Source organism: Saccopteryx bilineata, chromosome X, assembly GCF_036850765.1.
Source record: "Saccopteryx bilineata isolate mSacBil1 chromosome X, mSacBil1_pri_phased_curated, whole genome shotgun sequence".
Lineage (NCBI taxonomy): Eukaryota > Metazoa > Chordata > Mammalia > Chiroptera > Emballonuridae > Saccopteryx > Saccopteryx bilineata.
This window is the reverse complement of record NC_089502.1, coordinates 66,232,146-66,250,241: the sequence shown is the minus strand read 5'-3', so window position 1 is coordinate 66,250,241 and position 18,096 is coordinate 66,232,146. Positions and strand designations below refer to the sequence as shown.

General features: G+C 34.3%; 1 protein-coding gene across 1 annotated transcript; it reads left to right on the top strand.

The window, feature by feature from the left end:
* The first annotated feature begins 14,513 nt into the window (after positions 1-14,513).
* CYLC1 (cylicin 1) lies at positions 14,514-16,771 on the top strand. The gene is made up of 2 exons (XM_066250475.1): positions 14,514-15,977; positions 16,712-16,771. Exons 1-2 carry the CDS (start codon positions 14,514-14,516, stop codon positions 16,769-16,771), a joined length of 1,524 nt encoding a protein of 507 aa, XP_066106572.1.
* Positions 16,772-18,096: the final 1,325 nt, after the last annotated feature.

The following is an 18,096-nucleotide window of genomic DNA, read 5'->3' as shown; positions in this document are numbered from 1 at the left end:
TAAGCATGTTATAGCTCATTGTCTGTATGCATTGTTCTATTATTGGATTTCCTAAACTGGTTAAACTGACAATGTTCCTGCATATGGAGCAAAAGCATTTACTGTATTTTATCAAACCTTTCGAATTATGAGTATTTCTTACAATCTTTAAAGTCAAGGTATTATTAAAGTGTACCCAGCAAATATTTTAAGGTCAATTTAAAAAAAATTTAAAGGGGTAGTCATATCCTGGAACTCCTATGGGTCTACCATATCATGCTTTTTACTTAAAAAATTTTTAAATTATTTTGAATGCTGATGAACAGGAGACACCAAATCTTTTCTCCTGCAAACTACTACCTTCTTTATTTGATCCAGCTAATAACATTGTTTTGTCTTTTTCCAAATTGCTCCAGATATACGGAAAAGGTTTATATAGGCGGATGGGGGTCCTCAAACCCCTCAGCGTGATCCTCTGAACATGGCTTTTAAGATACCAAGAGGCAGAAAACGTCCAACAGAGATCAGGGGAACTACCAGCTTTTAGGATACACCCTTAAAGGCTCCAATGCCCCAAAGGGGTCTCATAGGATGCCATCTGGGTCCTGCTTCAATAGTGGAAAGGAAAGTCATTGAGCTAAAGCCTGCCAGACTTACATGCCTCTGCTGTGAGGAAACAGGGACACTGGAAGGTGGGCTTCCCCCTCACTCCTCTAAGGGAGGGTTCAGTCTCTTCCAGCCCTGCTCCAGCCATCTATGACCTAACCTTGCCCAGAAAGCTGGGGTTTGCCACTGAAGGCTGAAGGTGCCCAGGGTCGTCAGCCCCATCTACAACACTGTGGACGAGCCTAGGGTATTTCTTCCAAGAAGCAGGTAAACTGATCTCATTTGCACAAGGTTTTGCCTGAATAGTCAGGTTTTTTATTCTTCCTTCTAAGATCTCTGTTGTGGGTGTTGATAGTCCTATTTTCTGCTGCTTTGTTTAATATGTAGTGTTTCCTTTATTCCTCCTACCTCAATGCCCCACTCATATTTCAGGTTGATACCTACTCCTAATTAAGAGCTATCTTTCCCCATTTTGCCAACTTCTGTTATGAATCTACCTTTGCCACCCAGTTTAATGTATCCCAAGGTTCTCTTTACCAAGCCACAGTTGCAGAGATCCAGGGAAAAGCAACCTGGTCTCATCTCTCCAGGCAGAGGAAAACAGAAGCTCCATCTCCACACATGCTGCAGATGGCTTTTCCATTCTACCTGAATCATTACCAGCTAGAAGCAGCGGTCATTGGGACTTGTTCATGAGCTGCAAAGTATAGAATTGTGACAACAATTCTAGTGCCATGCGGACTTTTCCTGGATGTGGACTTTTCCTGGACTCCTACTCCTTGTGACAGCTCCAAACAGACTGAACTGGGGTTGGGTGGAATTTTTCAGGGATTTGGCATGGTGTTGGGGCCAACTTGGACTTGGTGAACATGTTAAGGACACTACTCTTTTATGGATTCTTGGTGTATTGGCCAAGAGTTTGCTTAAAGGCTTTAATCACTGTAAAAAAAATAGAAGACTGGATAAAGAAAATGTGGCACATATACACTATGGAATACTACCCAGCCATAAGAAATGATGACGCCTGACTTGTGGTGGCACAGTGGATAATGCATCGACCTGGAAATGCTGAGGTCGCCAGTTCGAAACCCTGGGCTTGCCTGGTCAAGGCACATATAGGAGTTGATGCTTCCAGCTCCTTCCCCCTTCTATCTCTCTGTCTCTCTCTCTCTCCTCCTCTCTCTCCTCTCTAAAAATGAGTAAAGAAAAAAAGAAAAAAAAGATTAAAAAAAAAAAGAAATGATGACATCAGATCACAACAAAATGGTGGGAGCTTGATAACATTGTACGGAGTGAAATAAGAAATCAGAAAAAAAAAAAGAACTGCAGGATTCCATACATTGGTGGGACATAATAACGAGACTAAGAGACATGGACAAGAGTGTGGTGGTTATGGGGGACAGGGGGAGGGAACGAGGGAGAGTGGGAGGGGCACAAAGAAAACTAGATAGAAGATGACGGAGGACAATCTGATTTTGGGTGAAAGGTATGCAACAGAATTGAATGACAAGATAACCTGGACATGTTTTCTTTGAATATATGTACCCTGATTTATTGATGTCACTCCATTAAAATTAATAAAAGTTTATTTATATAAAAAAACCAAGTTTCCCTGAGTCTCAGCTCCTGTGGCCTCTATCTACTGCTGCTTGTTATGCTCTGCTACTGAAATATCTCTGGTAAAGTCTAGGGCCAGTTGCAATTCAGGGATTAGAAAGGGTGGTGGGTGTGGCTCTGCTCCCTGGCCCAGGTGTCAGTTTGTCTGGATTTTTTTCACAGAACTCAGTAGCATGTGGCCACAGGAGTACTGTGGATGTGGCCTTTGAGACTCATATGTGTAGTCTGCCTGCCCTCCAGACAGTTTCTACCAAGTCTTCCATGAGGTGCAAGCACCATTCTTAGAGTCGGGAGAGTGTGGGATAAAGCTTCAGCCTCAACACAGAAAACTGACTCACTGACATGCCTCCTGCTTCCTGGCCTCTCAGAAACAACCTGTCGCCATGATTGGGACCAAAGAAAATCCTGAGGGTGGGGGAAGTTACTTTTCCCAAGGATGATGCCGCTCAAAGGGCACTGCTCCACCCAAGAAAGGTGGTGACTTCAGTATTGGAGAATAACTCAGCACAAGGGTTCTGGTAGCCATTCCCCACAGTGTCTTTCCCTGAGACACCAACTTCACACTGTCCTTATGCAACTCTAGTCCTCTCAGCTCTCCCTCCACAGAGTCCCATGTAAGTGGCTATGGAGAAGATTTTCTGTGCAAGCTCTTTAAGATGAAGCCTGCATCTCTGAGAGCTCCATTTTTTTCTCGCAGACAGAAACCCAAATCATTTTACCTCCAAATGCTTTGTGGGTGCCTCTTCTAGGCTCTGGGGCTCTATGTTGGGGATCTGGGCCTGGAGTTGAGGACCTCCTCCTCTCAGGGTGACCCTCCCTGCAGTGAGAGTCCTTCCAGGCTGTCAGCTGCTGCTCATTCTTGAGAGCAAGGCAGCCCTGTCCATGTCTTCGCCCTTCCTAACAGTCTCAATGTGGCTTCTTCTGTGATCCTTTGTTATAGACCCCTCTTCATTTAGTCCAAACTTGGTTTTTAAGATGATTGCACTTAAATTAAGTTGTAATCCAATTTGGTCCTGGCAGGTAGCAGTTGGAATGTCTGCCTACTCTATCATCATCTTTGAATCTGATGTGTTTCTTTCTTTACACAATAAATATATTTGTTTTACATAATAGATATCAAACTGTATGTCCAGTTTTATGTTCCTCTTATTTTTTCATGCAAATGCTAGAGATAATGCAAGTGTAAAAAAAAAACACATGATTCCTTACCTCATGGATTTTAAATCTAGAAATTACTGGAAATATTCCTTAATTTAGACACTTAGAGTTTTTCTAAATTTTAATATTTTATGTAAAGTTATACTGAACATCTTTAAACTGAAAGAATAAACTACTTAGGATGTATTCCTATAAATGGAAAATCTGAGTCTAAAGGTAAGAAGATTTTTCAAGTCTCTGTTTTTTGTTGTTTTTTTGTGTGTGTGTGTGACAGAGACAGAGAGAGACACAGAGAGGGACAGGTATGGACAAACAGACAGGAAGGGAGAGGGATGAGAAGCATCAATTCTTCATTGCAGCACCCTAGTTGTTCAGTGATTGCTTTCTAATATGTGCCTTGACTGGGGGACTACAGCAGAGTGAGTGACCCCTTGTTCAAGCCGGAGACCTTGGTCTCAAGCCAGTAACCTTTGGGCTCAGACCACAGACTATGGGTTCATTTCTTTGATCCCATGCTCAAACCAACGACTCCATGCTCAAGCTGGTGAGCCTGTGCTCAAGCTGTCATCCTCGGGTTTTCAAACCTAGGTATTCTGCATCCCAGTCTGATGTTTTATCCACTGTACCACTGCCTGGTCAAGCCATTTTGTTAGTTAATTTAATTTATTTTAATGGCTCTGAGTTCTTTACAATTTTTTTTGTAAGATTGTGGTTCTTTATTTTTTTTTACTTAAATATTGAATGTCTTTACATTACTTTCCTTCAGAAGGCAATACTATGTGAGAGGTTTGTGAAGTTAGTTTGGCCAATGAAATATTTCTGAGATATCACACTTCTTAAGTAGATACCAACTTGACATTTTGGATTACATTTTCTAAAATGAAATAGGATCAGTATTACATAACAAATGTAAACTTTCAACAATAAAAATTTAGTGAAAAAAACCTGATAATAAAGAATGAATTACTTCTCCTCCAGGGACTAAAAGATACTCACTTTCAAGAATTTAGAATACATAAAATACAATAGTAAACATCTTTACCTCCCACGTAAGTTTTTTATTTAATGAAATAAATAAAAGATTTACAAATTTCCTACCAAGTAGCATTTGATAACATGTTCTAACATAACTGTATACAAAACAGATGTTTTATATTGGGGAGAAAAAAACATTTTACAAACTTGTCAGTATATTCTATTTATTTTTAATTTATTTAATTTTTTAAATTTATTATGATAACACTGGTTAATAAAAACATACAGATTTCAAGTGTACAACTCTCTAATATATTATTTGTCAGTACTATTTAAGTAGACATTTTATCTATGATTAATTTATAAGTCTGAGAATAAACTATATACAAGGTGTTTTTAGGAAAAATCATCATAAATGTATACATAGCTTTTACAGAAAAAAAGCCAGAATATGAAGTAAATTTACAGAATCAGAGTTGCTTTTTGTAGAAAAATGTTTATATTCTTCTATTTTTCCTTCATCCCATTAAGCTCTTTCACACACACATACATACACACTTGTGTGCATCTGTGTACACATATACATGCTCCACTAGTTTTAAAATAGAATAAGAAACATAGATGTATATGCTTATGAAAGAACCAGACAGATTCAATCAGTGAAAAAATGATTCTCTCATTCAAGTTCTACAACACTGTGTGTGAAAAGAACTACAATTTTACAATATATTTCAGAAACATTTCTGCACTGTAAAATATAATTAGCCTGCTTCCCCTTTAATTTCTTGTTGCTCACAATGCCTTTATTACATCATCAATAAGCCTTACCAGTTTCAACTTAAATTGCCCAAGTCTTAGCAACATATAGCCAGGGGAAATGTCTCTTCTAAGATTGTAAGTACTCTTTCTTAATATGTTTTAATGTTTTTAATGACTAACATGCTCAATTTAGCTACATCTTTATTTGTTTAATATAAATAATGTTTCTGTTATGTTAATTTTATTTATAGATTTTTTTAAAAACAGAAAAATGAATTCCCATCAATGTCTTGAGTGTTTTGCTTTGAAATTTGGCTAGTTCAAGATCTGTCACAAAAATACCTGTATGACTTTGACCATTTTATCTCTTTGAGTATATTTCTGTGTTTATCTTTATAACAACATCCTATTTTAGAAAGAAGAGAAATAATAAGTGAGAAAGTCCTTTAAAATTTAAAGCAGAATAAAATATAGTAAGATTTTATTATACATTGATACAGTTAATTTTATTTGTAAGGAAAATTAGCTCATTTCTATGTTCTAATAAAAAGGAAAACTTAGTATTACTTTCAATGAAGGAAAAAATATACTGAGTGGACTTTTTAAAAGGAGTCATTAAGTGGCTACTAAAATATTATTCATAGGGAATTAAATAACAGTATTTCTACAGGCTTAGTGGCTCCATGTTTCAGTGTTAGCATTTTTATTTATTTATTCAGTGAGAGGAAGGTAAGCAAAGACAAGAGTACCGCATGTGCCCTGACTGAGACTCACTAGGGAGCGATACTCGGCCCATCTGCGGTGTTGCTCTGTTGCTCAGCAACCAAAATCTACCTAGCGACTGAGGGGGAGGCCATACATTTATCCTTAGCACCTAGGACCAATTCACTTCAATTGAGCCATGGCTGCAGGAAAGGAAGAGAGAGAAAGAGAGGAAGAGAAAGAGAAAAAAAAAGAAGCAAGAGGGGGGAGGGGTGCAGAAGCAGATGGTTGCTACTCCTGTGTACCCTGATTGGGAATCAAACCCCGGACATCCACACACTGGGCTGATGCTCTACCACTGAGCCAACTGTCCAGGCACATAAATATTATTTTTCATAAAACTTTTATTTTATTTTAAACAAGTTGTTATCAGTATTATTTGTAAATATTTAGTTTTCATGTTCTATACTCACATATTTACTCTTATTGATGGTCTTTATTTTATCTTGTATTTACTGTGCATTGTCTTGTGTCAATTTCTTATACCTAAAGTATTCCAACTTATATTTAATTTAGTGCTTTTTACTGGCAGTGAAGTTGACATTTTTGTTCATGTAATATTAATTTATTTAAAATGCTAAATTGACGTTTATTTATATTATAGCTTGTAAACTATTATTCCATGGTCTTCTGGCATCTATCTTAATTTTTCCTTTATGTCAAGATATAGTTTCATGTCATGTACCAAAGAAATATCCATAAAATCATTGATAAAATTTAAAACATATTTTAAAGTAAATATATTTTAATAATAATATATTTTAAAGAAAGAAAACTATTTAGAGGTTTAATTATATTTGAGCTTCTAATAATTTAAGACTGATACTACATCTATATAAAGCAGTGGTCCCCAAACCTCGGGCGGTGGACCGGTACCAGTCTGTGGGCCATTTGGTACTGGTCTGCAGAGAAAGAATAAATAACTTACATTATTTCCATTTTATTATATTTAAGTCTGAATGATGTTTTATTTTTTTTTAAATGACCAGATTCCCTCTGTTACATTCGTCTAAGACTCACTCTTGACTCTTGTCTCAGTCACGTGATACATTTATCCATCCCACCCTAAAGACTGGTTGGTGAAAATATTTTCAGACATTAAACTGGTCCATGGCCCAAAAAAGGTTAGGGACCACTGATATAAAGCATGTCATAATGTATGACTAAATTGTTTATTTTCAAATTGGTCCTTGATTGATTTTTCTAATGTTCTTCAAAATGATGTTCATATACAAATTAATCCTTTGAAGTGAGTGAATATGAAAAATTAAATTTATATGTTTTATTTTATTTTAAAAATTGTCTACCTATTATGTTATTTATATAATGTATATTATTACAGTAGAATACAAATTATACATGAATATTTCTTAAAAGAATACACAATTTTAGTCTGTGGAAAGAAAGTCAAATCCATGCAAGTGCAATGCTTTTTTCAAGAATTATGAAAACAGTAATTCAGTTAGCATGTCAGAATTTCAAACTTAAAGTCACAGGATCACTTTAATATCTTCTATCTACACTTTTGAATGTCTGTGATTGCAAAACAGAAATAGATCATTGATTAATTGCCATTAGCAAAAACAAAATGCACAACTTGAACAATTTCAGGTATCTAAGAAGTTTTCTTTTCTAAGACCATTCAAAATAGTAGTTCTTATCGAGAACTGAGGATCCAAATTGCCAGAGAGAATTTGAGTAACCACACCCACAGATTCTGTTTCATGGATCCAGGAGTTCTCAGGAATGTTTACATTTTTGAAATTTCTAAGTTAATTCTGATTTTTACCTTTAATTGAGAACCATTGGACTAAATAATTTTATTGCTCAGTGTCTCCAAAATCTTTCCTAAGTCAGTAATTATTTATTGTTGAGTACAAACCAGGCTTTGTGCTGGATACTAGAACTTTACTTAGGAAATAAAAATATATTTGATTCAAACATAAATACATTTGGCCATGTTTACTTATTTTTGTTTTTGTTTACTAATGATTTAGAAAAGTAAAATTTAAAAAAACTAAAAGTAAGAATAGCGCTAAATCATATGTGTATGTAAGTACAATTTCAGAATTAGGAGTGGTCACAACTCACAGTACTTCTAACTAATACGGAATATTTTTAAAATAAATTATACCATGGATATCATCAGTAGACAATATAATTTTATTACCAGATCAATTCAGCACTTTCCAAATGGAACATATCATGGGCCATTTTTCTTTGTGTGTAAGGACAATTTAAAGTCTAGATCAACAGTTACATATGCTACTATTACACATTATTAGTGGTTTCATTCTGTGTAAGTACTAGGATAATTTTTAAAGTTTTTTTTATACCTTATATAGTGAACGTAGAAAATATGTGGGATTATAATTGTTTTAGACATTTTCAATGAAAACTTGGAGGGATACAGCTTGAAATTATTACTCTATATTATTTAAATAAAATATTTTATTTTTTTGATTATATCAAATTAGTGTTTTTATTTAAGGTTTGTTCCATTATATATATATTTGTTAAAGTTCCTGGATAAAATACACATTTGTTCATTTATCACTTTATTTAGAGGAGAAGAAATGTAATATAAATTTTAAGTATATATTTTTAGATTATGAAGATCAGAGAAGGCATAAGATTTAACAGTTTTAGTATTGAGGGTTTATAATATTATTATTATCAATATTATTATTATTTCTTTTATTAGCCATAGTACAAATGCAATTAAAATATTTTTATTTTTTTCTTTTTTCTTTTTTTAAAGACAAGAGGTGAACTGCAGAGCATATGATAACTCCTTGCCAAGTAAGAATTTAGTTTTTGGAGTCCACTATAGTTTAAATTATATTTGAAAATAAATTTTGAGACAAATTACTAGTATCTTCTATTGAATATGATAAAGCATAAAATACCTTGAATATTTTTTACTTTAGGAGAATAATATATGTGTATGTATGTGTATATTGGTACATATTATGTGTAAAATATTTCTTGCTTTGATGTTGGTTTGTACTCACTATTTTAAAAGAAAATATTTTTGACAATTTTATTTAGAAATTTAAATTTAATTGGGTGACTTTGATCAATAAGTGTACATAAGTTTCAGGTAAACATTTTCATAACATTTTAACTATTGATTATGTTGTGTACCCAGCACTCAAAATCAAATAATTTTCCATCATCATATATTTGTCCCTCTTTACTCCCATCTCCCCCTTCCTCTGGTAACTACTTCATTTTTATCTATGTTCATAAGTGTCAGTTTTATATTTCACCTGTGTGTGAAATCACACAGTTCTTAGATTTTTCTGATTTACTTATTTCACTTAGTATAATGTTCTCAAGGTCCATCCATGTTGTTGTAAATAGTAATGTGTCATCACTTCTTATGGATGAGTAGTATTCCATTGTTTATATGCACCATATCTTTATCCAATTCTTTATTGAGGGACACATTGATTGTTTTTGTGTCTTAGCTACGGTGAATAATGCTACAATGAACATAAGGGTGGCATGTGTCCTTGTGTAACAATATTTTAAAGAAATATTTAATTTGGTCTTTCTAATTTTAAAAACCAACCTTAATTTGATAGGGCCCCTTGTGTATAAAATTCACAGTAACAAAACAAAAATTAGAACAGAAATATACATTCAGAATGATGAAAGTGCATGGTCCGTTTTTTACATGGCTACCACTTTAGGAAAGTTCACCTTAATAAATCATACATAACTCTACTTGCACTGCTATGACATTTGCCCAGTGATTCTAGTTCTTCCTTCAGGAAACATATAAAAGATATCTCTATCCTTGTGATTAAAAGAATGGACACTGGACACAAACTACTTGTGTTTGAATTTTAATTCGTAGAGTTCCATTGTAATTTTGAGCAAATAATTTAACTTCTTTTAGTGCTTCATTTTTCTATTTCTGTAAATTAAAGAAAATTTTAAATTATATTATCTAATTAAAAGTGTTGTTTGAGAATTAAATAAATTGATATGTATAAAGTGCTTAAAACACTGTCTTGCAATGGTATTATATTAGTATTAGAAGTTGCAGCAATTCTATAAATATTAATAATACTATTATTCTATTTAACATCTCTAAATATTTAAATATAGAGATAATTTTTTTATTAGTCTCCTTATTTCCAGGTAAACTGTCCTTAGTTATCTTACTAGTTCCTCTTTACACATAACTACCAGATAGCATGGTCCTTCTCATGACTATTCTGCATGCTTACAAGTGTGTGTATATGTTCCACTAATAAATTGTATTAAAATTACAGGGTGATATTAGATAATAAATTTAAATAAGTTTCAAGTGTACAATCCTATAAGACATCAATTGTATTTTGAGTGTTTGCTACCCCAAGTCAAGTCTCCATCCATCATTATTTATCTCCATTACTTTTCTCCATCTTCCCCCACCACTATTCTCACAGCGATCCCCACAGAGTTGTCTGTGTCCATGAGATTTTCACTATTTTTCCCCAATCACTTCAGCCCCTCTACAAACATACACCCAGCCCTCACCCCAAAAGCTTTCAGCCTACTATCTATCAATGATTCTGTCTCCATTTGGTAGGTTAGTTCACTTTGTTTATTAGATTGCACATCTGAAAGAAATCATAGGGTGCTTGTCTTTCTCTAATAGGCTGATTTCATTTATCATAATGCTCTGCAGGCCCATCCATGCTGTTGCTGTAGGATTTTTTCTTTTTTCTGGCCAAGTAGTATTCTATTATGTAAATATATAACAGCTTTTTTCTCCACTCATCTATTGATAAACACTTGGGCTGCTTCCAAATGTTGGATATTGTAACTAACACTTCAATGAACAAAAGGAGTGCATATATTTTTTCAAATTAGTGTTTTGTGTTTATTTGGATATATTCCCAGAAGTGAAATCACTGGGTCATAAGGCAGTTCCATTTTTAATTTTTTAAGATAACTCCATTCTGCTTTCCACAGTGGTAGTACCAATGTGCATTCCCACAAATAGTGCATGGGGATTCTCTTTCCTCCACATCCTTACCAACACTTGATGTTTGTTGATTTATCTGGCAGGGATAAAGTGATATCTTATTGTGATTTTTATCTGCAGTTTTCTGATTATTAGAGACGTTGAGCACTTGTACATAAATGCCAAGTTTTACCAGCACTGAGTTTAGAAGCAGGTCAGCAAATATCCCAAGGCACCTTGAAATCTGCCTCTGTCTGCTGGCTGCCTATTTCACTCAGTCACTAAAAAAGCATCAGGTTGTACTCTTCATCATGGTTAAGATCTACATTGTGGAGCAAGAGAGAGTCCAAGAGTGAGGTTATTGCTTTCTCTCAGGCTGATGCTGCATGGAACAGAGGGCTCTACTCAAGAAAAGTGATGTCTACCAAATGAGAGAATGTCTCAGTATAGGGATTCTGGAAGCTGTTCCTTCAGTTCTCTCCCCAGAATCACAAACCCCAGCTTCTCCTCACATAACTCTAGTCTGCTTCATTTTTTTCCCATGAGTCCAGAATGAGGAACCACAAACAAAATTGTGTCCACTGAACACCTCTCTCTCTCTGGAAGACAGAATCCTCATTACTTTTCACAGCCAGATATTATGTGGGTACCTTTTTCTGGCTCTGGTGCTCTGGGATGGGGAGACAACCTTGGAATTTAAACCTCATGTTTCTCAGAGGAAACCCTCCACAGCAGATAGTTCTCTAGAAACTCAATCTCCATTCGTGGGAGTGTTGCCAATCTTTTTTACATTTCTTGTTTTTCTACCAGTCTTATGTGACCTATGTAAATCCTTGATTATTAGGCTTCTCTTTAGCTAGAGTTTAGTTGGTTATTCGGGCTGATTGTTCTAAAATTTAGTTGTAATTCCAGTTTTATCCTGGGAAAAAGTGAAACAATCTTCCACCTACTTCATTACCATCTTGAATCTGTTGCCTTAATTTTTGTGTCTTGGAATGTTATTTGGGCCACAGTAGTACTCAAATAAAAATTTAGACTAGCCTGACCAGGTGATGGCAAAGTGAATAGAGCATCGAACTGGGATGCGGAGAACCCAGGTTTGAGACCCCGAGGTCGCCAGCTTGAGCGCGGGCTCATCTGGTTTGAGCTAAGCTCACCAGCTTGGACCCAAGGGTGCTGGTTTGAGAAAGGGGTTACTCAGTCTGCTGTAGCCCCACGGTCAAGGCACATATGAGAAAGCAATCAATGAACAACTAAGGTGTCACAAGGAAAAACTAATGATTGATGCTTCTCATCTCTCTCCATTCCTGTCTGTCTGTCCCTATCTATTCCTCTCTCTGACTCTCTCTCTGTCTCTGTAAAAAAAAAAAACTTAAACTTAATCAATTGAGATATTTACTACTTGCTTCATGCTAAGCATTGTCATAGTTATTGTGGGGACTATACAAAAAGCCATGTTGTCTGAAATCTAACCAAAAGTACATAAGTGAAAGAAGACTATAGAAGAGAATATAGATATGTTTGAAAAGAAGCAGTGCATGTTTCACTACTTTTCACTTCTACTATTGACTATATTTTTTAACTATCATAACTTAAATATCTATCTACATAAATAAGGTTAATCCTCAGAATGAAATTTTATATGATGATGAAAGAACATTTGACTTTAGGTGGTGTGCACACAGTGTAATATATAAATCATGTATCTTAAAATTGTACATTTGAAACCTTCATAAACTTATTAACCATTGTCACTCTAACAAATTTAAATAATTTTAAAGTTTACAAATGTCATTTTTAAACATGATTATTACTAAGTGGAGAGATATGATTTCATGGAAAACTCATTAAAATCTCTTATTTAAATGCTAATAAACTACAAACTGTAGTGGGCGATGAGATATTTTAAGTTATAACAGTTTAATTTAAACAATGTATCTCTTATTCATGAATATCTCAGTGCTTATGAAAGTCTCTCTACTAATTGCAAACATTTATTGTCTTCTCCTATGTTAGTCATAAAATCAAGCAGAAGATTGTGGAATCATGAATACTTCACTTTGATATTTACCAAACCACTTCTGTCAGATAGAAAAATGAGATCAAAACCTTCAGATTTACAAATCACTATTCCTGTAAGTAGTGAAAAGGTCTTTTTAAAACTAAATGTTTAAGATTATGTATTATATAAATATAGATAGATATATGTAATTTTAATTTTACCACCTATTGGAAGCAGATATTTTAAAATTCATAATTACCCTAAATCAGGTTGTTTTCACCTGTTTCAGATTAAACTTTTATTTATATGTGGTTCTCCATTTCAAAGGCATTACATAGCTAACAGAATAGGGAAGTTCGAGAACCTAATACTGCAAATTGTGGGATCTCTTAGGAAATCTTTATCAGCAGCAACAATATACAATTTGAAACTGTCTGGCTTATTTCACAATAGCTGATCTTGATGAGTTTCCATAGACTCTTTATTTTTCTTAATCTTGTGCTAAGAATATTAGATACTGGGAAATTCAAGTTCTTTTTTTTTTTACCATTTTTATGAAGTGGAGTTATCAACTAGCAAAGAGAAAGACTAGCACTCAGATATCAACACATGTTGATATTAAAATATGTTTTAAAAGCATCTCCCAAAATAGAGTTACAGTCAATGCATTTAAGCAAGGACCATTTATTATATCTGTAGAGTTCCAAGTACATGCTTCTTTTCATGGTCTTCCTTTAATTTCATATAACTTTCCTTGACTACTGATGTGTCTACTGAATCAGTGAAAAAATATAAAATGTAAAATTAACCAATGTGGCCACTACAACATTCATGTTTGACAAATGTTTGGGTGGGAGTTTTAGAAAATTAAACTTCCATTCCACAAATTAATGTGATTCAAATACTTGTTTCATTTCATGTCCTTTTTTTGACAGTACTTCACAGAAATTTTCGCAGGCTTTTAATTTGATCAGAGATCTTGAAATCAGTTGTAGAAATGAGGCTAGGCCAGAACCTATAGCTATCACAAGATTGTGATAACAAACTTGATGGGTATATTTCTGAAATAACTTGGAGGTGAAGACTGCACAAAATGTTCGAAAAGACCTCTCCCATTTTGGGGTGCAAAAGATACCCACTATCAATTGTAAACACAGGTCCTAAAATACTATGAATCATTGTGGGGCTGCTTCCCTCTCAATATGAATCATTGAGAAAATTCAAAGATTTCTTCAAAAGTAATTTTATTTCCAAAGTACAGTTATCCCACATAAATATATAAGCAAACATAGGACATTAAAAAATAAAACAAAAATTCGTTTTAAATGGGTTGTTATTAAGAAGCTAGACTATTTTCATGTTTCAATATTTAAAAGTGTAACTCATTCAAAATTTATTTTTGATTTTATAAAATTTTTAAAATTAAATTTATCAAAGCAACATTAATTTATAAAAATTATATAGGTTCCAAATGTCTAATTTTATTATGCATCATCTGTATATTACCTTTTCAAAAAAATTTATTATTATTTCAACCAATCTTTTTAGAGGTGTGATGAAAGAAAATTAGAGGAAGCCAATGAGCCAGGTCATGTATGGATAAGACAATTTTTAAGAAAAAAATTCCAAAAGCCACTTAATTACTTCATTGTCAAGAGACAGGCTCTATTTAGACATCCTTGTTACCATAAAATGCATCCTGAAAAGGTAGGATCTAAAAATTCAGGAGATGACAATAAAGGAACAACTTTTAATAAATATTTCAAGAAAAATACTGGCACACCCAAAACAACTTCAAAATCCAAGAAAAAAGAAAATAATAAAAAACCTAAAGGAGGGGATAAAGCACATAAACGTCCATCAAAATCATCATATGAAATTGAACTATTTAAGAAGTCAAAGTACAAATCAGAAACAAACACAGAATCCAAAGATTCAAAGGTAGTCTTAATGAAGGATCCAAACAAAAGTAAGAAAGACTTTAAAATTTTTGAGGAGGCAGATATTGAATCCATATGTACAAAAAAGGATTCTAAGATCTTAAAGAACACGTTTGAAGCCAAATCTGAGGCTTGCTCAAAAAATAGTTCAAATATAGATTTATTGATATATTTAGAGGAGTCTGAGGCTGAAACCATGGAATATAGTGTGTGGTTAAAAAATGACTCACGGAATAATTCACAGAAGCCTTCAAAAATGAAAGCAAAGCAAAGCTCTGATGTTGAAACTTCAGATTCTGAATATGCAAAGAAAGATAATAAAGGTACAAAGAAATACAACAAGAAGAAGGATGGAAAGAAGGACGCAGAGTCTACTGATGAAGAATATGAAGACTCAGAGGACTTAAAGAAAGATTCAAAGGAATTTGACAAGAAAAAGAATGAAAATAAAGACACAGATTCTACTGATATAGAATCTACAGATTCAAAGGATACAAAGAGAGGTTTAAAGAAGGCTAACAAACATTCAAAGTACTTTCACAAGAAAAAGGATGAAAATAAGAACACAAAGTCTACTGATACAGAATCTGAGTCTGAATCTGAATCAAAAAAGAGTAAGAAAGACTCAAAGCTTGATAAGAAATATTCAAAGAAAGGTAAGAAAAAGGATGTTGTTCCTAAATCTGAATTGATTTCAAAAGATGATAAGAAAGAGTCAAAGAAAGGTAGCAAAATGAAGTCTGAAGAGTCTAGTGAAACTAAATCTGATTGGGTCTCAAAAAAGAGTAGGAAATATTCAAAGAAGGTTAAGAGAGATTCAAAGAAAGATGCCAAGAGGCAGGATTCAAAGAACCTAGAGTCTACTACTGATTCTGAACCAGGTGTGTCCTCAAGGAAAGACATAAAAAAGCTTAAAAGGATCGAAAGTACAGATGTTGAATCTGAAGGGTCAGTGCATAAATCTGGGGCTCGACCAAAAAGAATTGAATCAAAGACATCATCTACAAATTTAAAGAAGAAATCACTGGAACAAAAAAAACGTTCTAAAATGCCATTAAAAAAGACCACATTCAAAGATGAAGAAACAAAATTAGATGCAGGTAGAATTCCTTCTTCAAGAGAAAGTTCACCACTATCTTCTTGGGAGCCTAAGACCAAATATCTCTGTTCATGCATGGTTCATCAACCACCTCCAAAACCAAGATATGCTCCTCTGGTAAGTTTACTCCTGTTTTATTTTAGAAACAATTGTATTTTTTGAGAGAGAGAGAGAGAAAGAGAGAGAGGGAGAAAGAGGAGAGAGGTGAGAAGCATCAACTCCTGGTTGTGTCACTTTGGTTGTTCAGACACAATATTTAAAATGAGATAAATTTTAGAGATTTGAATTTTTATTTTCTCTAAAGAAGTTACATTTTACTTGAATATTGACAAGTTTGGGACTCTCAGCTGAGAAATATAAAGAATATTTCAAAATGACTCAAACGAGTTGCAAAGCAAATATCAAAAAGTTAATAATAATAGAGTGGAACATAGAGAACTAGTTGTGATTTAAGAAAACATTTAAGATTACTTGTAAAGGGAATCATATTACAAAATTACTAACTGTTCTATAATTAAAAAAATGAAAATTTACTAAAACATGTACAGAGGCAGATCTGAGTAAGATGTGAATACATTTCTTAGAAAGTTGCTATATAATAAAAACATAACCAAAATCCAGAGAGGACTAGATGGAACATATCAGAATTCAGATAGGCAAAATATTAAATTATTTAATTCATATCTGAACTAAACTTCATGAGCATTATTTGTACTGATGATAAAAAAAAAAAAGTTAATTTGCCAGAAGTAACTTCTTGTCCTCTGGTTTATAAATGTCTCTTTCAGGTTAACCCAGTTTCTTTGAGGATAAAAATTCCACAAATTTAATTTTCCATTTTTGTCCTCCAGGGTATCTCCTCTTTCATTTTACTTCATACAAAATTTGGCTATAAGAAAAAGCTTAAGTAGACATTTTACTTTGAATAAAAGGTTTACTGTCTCCCATGCTGCCCTTATCTTTGTTTGGGATGTAGTTCTTTTGCATGGTTTCTGTTGATCAGCCTGTATTTCTCTGCTTTATCTCCCAGTGTTCTTTATCTATTTTCAGCATGGTAAGGCTGTTGCATTTTGTACTGATAAAATCAAAGAACCTGTAGATAAGGCTGGGTCTTGACCTTGAGTCTTTAATTTTAATTAATTGTCTCCTTCCTTTTCTCCATTTTTTCTCTGTCCTCCTAATCTTCCCTTTTTTTCTTTATTGGAGATGTTTCTTTTTTTTCTTTTTTATTTCTTTTTTACTTTTATTAATTTTGAGAGAGGAGAGAGAGAGAGAGAGAGAGAGTGAGAGAGAGAGAGAGAGAGAGAGAGAGAGAAGGGGGAGGGAGGAGCAGGAAGCATCAACTCCCATATGTGCCCTGACCAGGCAAGCCCAGGGTTTTGAACCGGTGACCTCAGCATTCCAGGTCGACTCTTTATCCACTGCGCCACTACAGGTCAGGCCTGGAGGTGTTTCTTTTTTTTTTCTTTTTTTTTTAATTTATTAAATTTAATGCAGTGACATTGATAAATCAGGGTACGTATGTTGAGAGAAAATATCTCTAGATTATTTTGACATTTGATTGTGCTGTATACCCCTCCCCCAAAGTTAAATTGTCTTCTGTCACCTTCTATCTGGTTTTCTTTGTGCCCCTCCCCTCCCCCAACCCCTCTCTACTTTTTCTCCCCATCCCCCCTCCCCCCACACCCCATCCCTGTTGCCATCACATTCTTGTTCATGTCTCTGAGTCTCATTTTTATGTCCCTTCTATGTATGGATTCATCTTAGTTTTTTTTTTCTGATTTACTTATTTCATTCCGTATAATGTTGTCAAGGTCCATCCATGTTATTGTAAATGATCCGATGTCATCATTTCTTATGGCTGAGTAGTATTCCAGAGTATATATGTACCAAAGCATTTTAATCCACTCGTCCTCTGACGGACACTTGGGCTGTTTCCAGATCTTCGCTATTGTGAACAATGCTGCCACAAACATGCGGGTGCATTTCTCCTTTTGGAGCCGTTCTATGGTGTCCTTGGGGTATATTCCTAAAAGTGGGATAGCTGGGTCAAAAGGCAGTTCAATTTTCAGTTTTTTGAAGAATCTCCATACTGTTTTCCACAGTGGCTGCACCAGTCTGCATTCCCACCAGCAATGCAGGAGGGTTCCCTTTTCTCCACATCCTTGCCAGCACTTATTCTGTGTTGTTTTGTTGATAAGCGCCATTCTGACTGGTGTGAGGTGATATCTCATTG

What these genes read in the sequence shown, in the direction of transcription:
- CYLC1 (XM_066250475.1), top strand. Translation starts at nt 14,514, where the DNA reads ATGCATCCTGAAAAGGTAGGATCTAAAAATTCAGGAGATGACAATAAA. An exon ending in AACCAAGATATGCTCCTCTG is followed by an intron (nt 15,978 to 16,711) that starts GTAAGTTTACTC and finishes TTTGTCCTCCAG; the next exon opens with GGTATCTCCTCTTTCATTTT.